This window comes from Copadichromis virginalis, linkage group LG5, assembly GCF_057382275.1.
Source record: "Copadichromis virginalis isolate Kocher_CV1m ecotype Utaka linkage group LG5, C_Virginalis_male_GT1.1, whole genome shotgun sequence".
NCBI lineage: Eukaryota > Metazoa > Chordata > Actinopteri > Cichliformes > Cichlidae > Copadichromis > Copadichromis virginalis.
This window is the reverse complement of record NC_140622.1, coordinates 27,938,857-27,948,861: the sequence shown is the minus strand read 5'-3', so window position 1 is coordinate 27,948,861 and position 10,005 is coordinate 27,938,857. Positions and strand designations below refer to the sequence as shown.

The following is a 10,005-nucleotide window of genomic DNA, read 5'->3' as shown; positions in this document are numbered from 1 at the left end:
CTTATACATTAATACTTTTAATTAATTAACAATTAATTCTTTAATTCATAATTCTTTCATTCACTAACTAAATCCAAGTGAATTTCTTTGGAATAATTTTTTGGTGACCACATTTTTTGTCAGACTGAAGTATGATGTCGGGTTTTGTTTTTTAACCATGCTACAGCCTCCTCCACCATTCCTCCATCTGCACCTGTGCAGACCCCAAAGAGCATGACAACGCCTACGGAGTCTCACAAATATGGCTCCTACAACTCCTAGGTAAACACTATACAGTAAAGACCCTCTTTACTGTGGTTTATATCAGCTTACCATCTGAACGTTCAGGGGAAGCTGGATCTAGAAAAGCAGGAGTGTTTTCATGGCTATTAAAAGGAAGCGTTGCACTAAATTCTGCTGTGTATATCTGGGTGCTGAATGCTTAAAAAGAAATCCCAGAAATAATCAGCAGGACAGGATTTCATTTGTATGATTTTTTTTAATGCCACCAGCTTTATGGATCCCACCTCAATTTTAAGCAGACCTGCCTGAATGACTCACTTGAACCAGCAATATACCTAAACACAACCATTGGAGCAACTTTGGGACCTATATATGTAATTATGCATAATAACTTTGACATAGAGTTCTAATGCCTAATTCACTCTGTGCTAGCCTGTAGTGAATGCTGCTAAGGCAGAGCTGATGAGGAAGCAGGAGGAGCTGGCAAAGAAACCCCAGGGGCTGGAGAGTATAGAGCGGAAGCTTGTGACACACAACCTCGTAGCAGGAGCAACGGGAGTTAAGTGTAGAAGTCAGAGAATTTGAAACCTTCAGATTTAAAAGACCGTTGTCCAACATTATTTTTTATTTCTTACTGTGTACGTGATTATTGCAATTTTTGAGCACCCACAGCTTCACAAGTAAAAGAAGCCAGCCACATTCTTTTTTTTTTTAGAATCAGCTTTATTGATCAAGTATATGCACAGATACAAAGAATTGGGCTCCAGTTTTTTTTCATTGCTTTGTGTACTCAACAGAGTTTATAAATAGATAATAACAACATGGATATAACACATTTCCAGACTTATATGTGCAACGGAGCAGAGTGCATGATGCTGGATTCATTATGACATGAAGAAGGGTGGATAACTGGTTACTCTATATAAAGTACCTGGCGATAACACCAGCTAACCTAATCTGCTTCATAAAAGCACCTAAGGAGCACCTAAGGCAGCTGATAGTAGCTGAAGTTCCCTCTGCGCATTGAAAAAAGACGCCCTGAGGGGTGACATTGTGCTGGTGTCATGGTTTAAAAAAGGACATTGCAATGCTGGAGCTTACACTACTCTTCAGAAGAAAGAGTACTTCTTGTCACTGATTGCTTTTTTTTTTGTCAAAGAAATGTTCTAATATCCCCAAAAGTTGATTTTGTTCCTCTGGACATAGGGTTTTCAGTGGGAGAAATATAATCATCCATTGAAATTCTTAAATTTACTTATGGCTGTGTTTTCTTACACGACATGTAACATAATAACTGAAACAGTATCAAAAATATTTCTCTATAGATTGGCTCTAACAGATGTGTTCATACATTGTAACACCTGTTAAACGAATAGGAAATGAACTGATGACATCCCAGTGACACCAAAGTGTTTTTTGACTTTATTCTTCTTCAGCCTGGGAGAATAACTGCCCCCCCCCCCTCCCCCCCCTCCCCCCCCTCCCCCCCCTCCAAGACTTAAGACTTCCTAGTTGGAGACAGTAAACTGATTCGTGCATGCGTAACTTCTCCTACATTGTCTGGCACAAGAGCTTGAATGTTTGTACAAAGACTCGCGCTTCACTGTTAGATCAAAGACTTGGGGACACTGACATGGGGCATCTGCAAAACAACCAATCCAGCTGGTTAAGCTTGCAGAAGTTCTCCTTGAGTCCTTCAAAGAGAAATTGTAGAATTTCTCCACACCTTGTCTCTTAGATTAGGCCAGGTAAAAAAATGTAAGAGGAGCCTTTAATATTTCCTTGATACTGACACTTGACACGGATTTTGAAAGTGAGAGAGAAAGTAAATGTTGCTAAATAGAAGGGAAACAAAACAGAAACAAGTTCTAGTTTTGTTCTTTTACAGTTTTAAATGGATAAAGCAGAGATGTCAAACATAAGGCCTGGAGGCCAGAATTGGCCTTGCAAAAATTCCAATTTGGACCACTGAATGGCTTTGGAAAACATGATGGAGGGCATAAATATTGAACTTCTAACTGCATTTTGTGAAGTTTCAGAGAGGGGATTTTAGAGGGGACTGTTTGCTTTAAGACCTGCAGGATATACTGCCTGGTATCAGATGCCAAAGGACAGCACCAAAAGTACCATATTTGGCATATTCCTGCCATCTGTCCATACAGATGGACAGATGGCATCAAATTGCATCTTTTCTTAAGAGCTGATGCAATTCAGCTGACTGAGCTGTCACAGGGTGTATCCAGTAAAAACAGCCTGTAACTGCTTGTGTCATTAATAATTATAATTTAGATTTTTGCAGAATTATCAGATTTTGAGGACACCTGGAAAACCGTGAAAGTGTTATTAAGATTACATTATGCAGTTTCTGTGTGAAAATGCAAAGAACAAGAGATTTAAAAACAGTGTGGAGCTTTTTTAATAACGGCCTGTCACACTCTGAAATCTTGACCAGGCAGCAGACGACAACAGTACCTGTGAAAAATGGCATCATATTGCATCAGCCAGAGTCAAAAGGGAGAAGGATTGTTTGGTTTTGATCCCTAAAGTCAGGCTGCAGTTCTTTTCCTTTTTATTCATAGTCTCTTTGTTGTTTATCTATGTCAAGTCTGCACAGGCAAGCTGTTCTTCAACCTGACCTCTTCCCTGGCCCTGTTCTGCATCACCTCGTCCAGTGATGCTCGCTCTGGTCTGTGCCTTGCCGCCCTGTGGGTCGTACTTTTCACTCCCTGCTCCTTTATCTGCTGGTATCGACCTGTGTACAAAGCCTTCAGGTGTGTACCTCCTTCTTGGTGAAGAAGTTCAGAGTTGTTTTCCTTTTTGGTTTTTGCTCAGTACACTCACAAAAAATTGTCTGAGTTGTTAGTTACTGTGCAGACAGCTCAGTAATTATATTGTTCCCTCTTCTAGGAATGACAGCTCCTTCAACTTCTTTGCCTTCTTCTTCATTTTCTTTGCCCAAGTGGTTGTCTTTGTCATCATGACCATCGGCATCCCTGGTTGGGGGTTCAGGTAAGGTACCTAAACAAACATCTCTTTGTTATCCCAGCTAAAAACTAGCTGGCGAGTGGTTGCTGGCAGTCAGTAGGTCAAACTGATAGAAAAGCAACTATTGCATTAAAACCCAAAAGTATATGGCTCAGTTAAAGTCTAAACAATACTAGAAATCCTGCTCATTTGGAAGTATTAAGACTTGGATCTTATTTTTAACTATAGAGAAAGGTAGTCCAATCATATTGGCTAATGAACTAATACAAAATTCTTTCTGAATCTTTTGAGCAATGTGATTCCTACATTTGTTGTTCTTGCCCATGCACTTTGTTCATTCTAGGTGCATTGCTTGTTCTCTGTATCATGCATGTATAGTTGTTGTAAGCCATAAAAATGAATCGAATGAGTTGAAAAAAGGCTTATTTTCTTCAAAAGTCTTTAATTTGGTGATGATAATAAGTGCATATTTAATACCTGCTTTACATATTGTTTTATCAATACCTATTCAATTTTAGGGACAAATGAGGATACTATTTTAAACCTCTATTTTCACAGTATGTGTTCTTGTATGTTTGATCTTTGTGTGTTTCTCTCTGTCCTTCAGTGGTTGGATTGTGAGCCTTTCAGCTCTGAGCTTCAGTTGCATTGCCGGTGCGATCATGATGATCAATGCCACTCTTTTTACTGCAGAAACCGTCATGTCGTGTTCAACTCAGGTTGATGTCACTTAGATAACTTAGAAATGTTCATGTTTGGTTTATCTTAGTGTTTGGCTGAGATTAAAGTTAAGCTCTTCATAACTGAACCGTTTTATTTCAGTTTAGAGTCTTACTTGGAGAGCTGTCAGTATATTTTAAACTGAATATTTCACCTGTCATATCCCCTCATGTAATATGTGCTGTTCTTATTTAAACAGCTGACTTTGAATTAAATCTAACATTAAAAATATTTAAATTCAGGAGGAAATTCAGGAGGTAATAAAGATCCTGAAGCCTGCTCCAAAAATAAAAGAGTTCTAACATCTCATCTGTTTGTTTTTATTCAGGCATACATGTATACTACTTTTATTAATAGCGAGAATAAGCGTGTGTTTCAGTCATAATAATTGTGTTTAACTGTATGAAGCTTATTAGACATTATGAAAAAGATGATATGTAAAAGCAAATTTTGCCAACGCGCTTGATACTTTTTAAATTACCTTTGTTTTCTTAAAAAAAATAGACAGGTAGATAAATAGATTCAACAAGAATTAATTTCCAGATGAGTCCTATTCATGATGGTATGGATGACACTGGCTCTCTTATAAAGTGTAGTTTTGAGACTGACTGCATCAGTAAGAGTTAACGATATGCAGTTGAATGAAAGGAAGCGATTAGCATTTAAAGTATTTCTTATATTTTGAAAGGAAAAAGGGAAATGTTTGAAAAGTAAAGAAGGAAAATATGAAGAACAAAACACAAAAATTCACAAACCCGATAAATGCTGATCGGATGTATAAAAAAAAGTATTTAAAAAACAGATATGTGGTGCAAAAATAACTACAGAAAACAACAAAGACACCTTTAATGTTTATTCTTAAGCATTTTGAAAAAAAACTTTTTTTCACACACACCCACCAATTGCGTAACATTCAAAAAGTGCAAATCAAACGCCGCACATGTAAACTCACTTTTCTGTACATTTTCCCATTTCTTGTTAAAGTTAAAATTAGCCAATCACATGACAGCAAGTCAAAACATGTAATCGTTTTATCATGTAGACACAGGTCAAGACTACCTTCTGAAGTTCAAGTCAAGCGTCAGAATACCCTCTAGCAGATCGTTACGTGGAGAAACAAGTGTGCTGATCCACACTGGTGTTCACTGTTCACAGACACAAACTACACCTTTCTTGGCTGCTGTTTCAAAAGCACATTGTGCGCAGTCGGTCCTGCGTGCAGCACAACATTGTTCAATATTTAGTATTTACTGTTATTTGCTGTTAGCTATTAATGCGATGGTGTTGTGTTTATTATGCCGCTCTCTTCTTTTTTGCTTGTTTTCTCTTTTTTCCTTTTTTTTCTCTCAACGGTTAATTGAGGAGATTTATATATTTTTAAGTGTCCTTTCTCACTGTCCCTCTTCCCCTCTGGTTTTCTTTTCCTTCATTCTTCTTTCTCCCTTTCCTATCCCCCAGCCATGTCTGTCCCATCTGTGAGAACTGAAAAAAAAAGCATCAAAATAGGAAACAAAGGTGATTTAAGGCAGGCTAATTTCAGAAACTGCATATATGCTGGGAATTTCCCACACAACCATCCCTGATATTTACAGAGAATGGTCCAAAAAAAGAGAAAATGTCCAGTGAGCAGGAGTAAAACTGCCTCGTCGATGTCAGAGGTCAAAGGAGAACCAAGAGCAATTTGCATGATGCTGTCACATTAATATGAACAAAACAAAGTATCAGTAAGATGTACCTATTTAAGTGTCTGTTGACTGCAATAAAGTCTCAGTGACAACCAAGGCTTTAAATGAAAATGAAAAAGTCTACAGCCTCCCCATGTGGTCATTTTATGAAATGGCACCAGACAAGCAGGAAACACTGCACTTACTCTATAAGTGTATTTACCAAACCCATGCTAGTTTTTCAAGCTGACTTGGTTATATTGAGCTATTTTTCAGAACATGTATGTAAAAAGAAGCCAGTTATGTTAAAATGTTATTCTTTCGGATGTGCAGAATGCATAGACTGTACCAACTAGCAATAAAATAAACAAAGGCATCACATGTAATCCACCGGGCATGGGCTCTTTTTCCAGGAAGCAGCTCAAAGACTGTTCAACATTTTCCAAACACCAGGAAAATGTTCCAAGTTTTGCAAACTCATACGCTGATTTGGATCAGATTAAAACAAACTAAAAGACTCCAAGACTTCTGCAGTGATCAGTGACTACCAGTCAAAGTTCATGTTACATTTTATCATTCAAATGTTAATGAAACCAGTGTTACTGTAAATACAGCAAATTAGGCATAGGATAGAAACAGAGGAGATCTGTCACATAATTGATACACACATTTGTGCTGTGTATGGGGCACACAGATGAGACAACAGTGAGTTCTGGGTGTTTTAACATGTTGTATAGTTTCTACAAGTACAAACAACTTGTGTATGGTGCACATCATTAAAAAGTGTATTCTAATTATCTGAACTAAAGTAATAAAAAGTGCATTTAACTTTAAGTAGTTTTACTTCAGTATGCTACATTATTGCCTCTTTTCAGCTTAATTGTTAACACTGTTGTTGAAACCGTGCTGTAGTAAATGATGTCTTTATATCTATGTGTCTCTATCACCCTAACATGGACCTTATATAGAACTTTTATATTCTAGCTAAGCACCCAAAGTACCGTACACAACATGCCCCATTTACCCATTCTTGGGTAGCATCCATACAGTTTAGAATAACCAGGGATTGAACCACTAACCTTGAAACTAGTCGTTAACCGGCGCTACCTCCTGAGCTACAGCCACCCGACATCACAAGAGAAACTGAGCTGATAATGTTAACTTGAAAATGACAAACCTTAAGCAACCGTTACTTTTTCTGAAATGTGGGTTGTAGAGAGATGATCAGAACCGAGTTATAAAAACAAGAAAAAGTGCATATGTCTACATTAGCATAATGTTAGCCTTGCATTTGAATTCGCATTTTTCTTCTTTTCAATACTGTTATTGGATGTACTAGTTTTCCAATATACCATGGTTTACACTTCATTAATTCAAAACAAACCTGACATAATTGTTCATGGCAATACACCCCATTCATTTATTGCTGTAGGATAAATCAGCTATTATCCTTCTTAAGTAGGTAAATAAGTACTTTGAACATGATTGAAACGCAGGCAGAATTTCCCACTTCTTGATTTCTGGGGGGTCAAGTCTACAGATTTTACAGCATGCAAACATTAGTAACATTAAAACCACTTACGGGGGGTGAGAAAACCATTAATCTTCTCATTTCGTTGCAGTTTTCTGCTGAGAAACCTTAGGTTCTGGGTCATGTGTGTGATACTTTGACACATTACCTTGGTGTCTGTCCACGCACAGAAGGACAATGCATCTGCTTATCAAATACACCAAACTTTAACTGAGATAATCTCTTGTTACAGAAATTTTGTCTGGTAATATCTTCAGTGGCATGTCGTTTAAAGTACCTATGCATGGAAACAGCTTGTCAGTGCAAGAGTGTGTGAAACTCTGTAAGTGTGAGCCAGTATCAGGATCAAAGAATGACAGCTTTCCTCTGTTCCAGTCCAGATGAACTCTGATCCTCTGCAGCTTCTTTTTTACTCGGAGAGCAGACGGTGGGGCTCCCAGTATGCGTGTGCTGTATTTACCATTATAGAACTCGATTTGCCAGAATCCTGATTTTACCCGCTCCCTTTTCTGAATGGATTCGGCTGCCACTCCAACAAACCAGGCTGTGTTGTCTCCCACTTCAACATCCCAGCTGTGGGTCCCTGAGTTAAAGCCCTCCCAGCCATGGACAGAACGATGATAATCAGTCCTCTCTGGGTTTTCGGGAAGCTTCTGTCGCTCTCCGTGACTTACACTTGTCAAATCTTCAGAGAGGATAAATTCTGGGTTGGCAGTGTTTGGATCCAGAATCACAGGAAAGTAGGAGACCATTTTCTTCATTTTGTTCCAGATGTTGAAGGTCAGGTTGCCCAGGTGTTTAGCCACATCTATCAGAGCTCCTGTGGCCAGCTCTGGATCATCCAGTAGGGGCTGCTGTTGGACTAACTTCACTGCATCGTTGTAGTTCTGCAGGAATGAGACGTCTTCGGCTTTCAGCTCCTCCTCCGTGGCTCTAATCGTTTCTGAAAGAGCTGCTATCTCTCTGATCAGACTTTCAATCTTCTCCTGTATTGTCTTAAACTTCTGCTCCTCTTCCTCCCTCAGTGCAGTGATCCTGGCCTCCTCTTCCTCTTGTAGAAACTGGTGCATCCTCTTAAAATGCTCTTTAATCTGTCTCTCTGTGTGGCGAGCCTGGACCTTAATGTGTTCTGCTGTTTTATCACACTTTTCTTTAATTTGTTCAAATACTTTCAGTTTCTCATGTAAAGGCTTCAAGGATTTCTGGAGCCCCTTTTTTTGCTCCTGTGCAAATTCTTGGATGGGTCTAAACCTGTGGTTGGTATGCATTTTTGAGTCTCTGCAGATAAGACACACCAGCAGCTGATGGTCCAGACAAAAGAGTTTGAATTTTTCTGAGTGCAGGCAACAGAGAGCCTCTGACTCCACAGAAACCCTCTGATCTCTCTCCATTTGAAATGCCTTACACGCCTTTGCTAATGCCAGGTTTCGAGGTGGGTCACTCCTCGATGATTTCCTTTTACAAAGAGGGCACTCATGTACTGTTTTATCACCCCACCATGTCTGCAGACAGCTTTTACAGAAGCTGTGGCTACAGGAGAGGACAACAGGATCTTTAAAAATATCCAAGCAGACAGTACAGGAGAGGTCCTCCTCAGACTGGAAAGCCATTATCTCACTGAAGCTGAAAACACGGCAGGCAGAAAGCACAATGCGACAGCAGTCATTCGTGGCTAATCTCACTCCTCCAGAAAGTTCCCGGAAGATCCCAGTCTCTTGTTTTTCCTTCTTAGAATCACAGATGGGATAGCAATTTAAAGTTGCAGTACTCACAGTATTTGCTGCTGTTGCTTTCCCCCCTCAGGAAGTCGTGTGTCTGATCTGAATGAGATAATCGTTCTCTCCCTCTCAGGGCGTGTCTCTTTCTCCCTACTGGATGAGCAACAACCGTTTCCAGGTATTTCTTAGGTGACGTTTTTCCAGGTAATGTGTGTCAGACATTAAGCCACTATGTCAGGGCACAGCACCTTAAATATAGTTTCTGTATTAGACAAGACCAACAAAAGAAGCTCCTCCCCTTTTTGGTAACAACTAAAATAGAAGTAGGTTAGGCACTTATTTCTGCTGCATTCAGGTAAGGTATGAAATGTAGCACCAACTTATAGTTTTATGCAATTCCAGGGACATTTGAAGAGAAAGACAAAGTATTTTTAAATGATAATAGGAGAATTCTGCAAACATGCTGTAGAAGTATAACTGCCAAAAAAAGAAGAGAAAATGAGCTGAGGCCTGTGCTTTGAAGCAGGATTCCTTGTTAGTCTTAACCCTGGCTTTTCTGTACTATGATGGTGGTTCACTTCTTACCATTGTCGAACACCACTGTAACTTGTGCTGTTGCTCTGGACCAGATTAGGTTTCACATTAGAGGTCAGCAGATATGAAATCACTGCGTATTTACCAATCAATTCTCCAGAAAATAGTGTCACCCTTCCTGAAGTTCCTTCAGACTTTTGTGGGGAGGGTAAGAGGGTTTAAAGTTTTTGCATTTCCCTGATAGGTATCAGTAATGAAGATAGATTCTTAAATCAAGGAATAAATTTGCATCTATTTTTTTTTGTTGGCAGCAAACAATTTTACAACAGTTTTATTTTTCTGTAAACATTAGTCTAATAGGCTATATGATCCTAAAACAGGACACATATGCTGTATTTCCTGGCCTCATATCAAATTTGCAAACAGATTAAGCCTATGTTTGAATTCAGTTACATATTTACTGTCAAACCTTAAACTGCAATGAGTCTGCAGCTGAGAGAATAAAACATGCTAGTTTAAGACTAGCTCCTCTTCTAGCGCTCTGCTTCACTGGGTTTATGATTCGTGGAGTACTACCAGACTCCATGCTGTGTATTTTACTTGTACCAGTTATGAAGGATAAAGCTGCAAA

General features: G+C 39.0%; 2 protein-coding genes across 2 annotated transcripts; one reads left to right on the top strand and one right to left on the bottom strand.

Moving 5' to 3' along the window:
- Positions 1–684: 684 nt before the first annotated feature.
- Positions 685–4,149, top strand: LOC146709964 (secretory carrier-associated membrane protein 3-like). Its single transcript, XM_085457970.1, has 4 exons — positions 685–793; positions 2,828–2,993; positions 3,130–3,231; positions 3,815–4,149. The coding sequence occupies exons 1-4, from the start codon at positions 685–687 to the stop codon at positions 3,939–3,941; spliced, it is 504 nt and encodes a 167-aa protein (XP_085314096.1). The 3' UTR covers positions 3,942–4,149.
- A 2,281-nt stretch (positions 4,150–6,430) lies between these two features.
- On the bottom strand, positions 6,431–8,940 carry LOC146709963 (E3 ubiquitin-protein ligase TRIM39-like). The gene has a single exon (XM_085457213.1). It carries the CDS (start codon positions 8,730–8,732, stop codon positions 7,329–7,331), a length of 1,404 nt encoding a protein of 467 aa, XP_085313339.1. The 5' UTR covers positions 8,733–8,940; the 3' UTR covers positions 6,431–7,328.
- Positions 8,941–10,005: the final 1,065 nt, after the last annotated feature.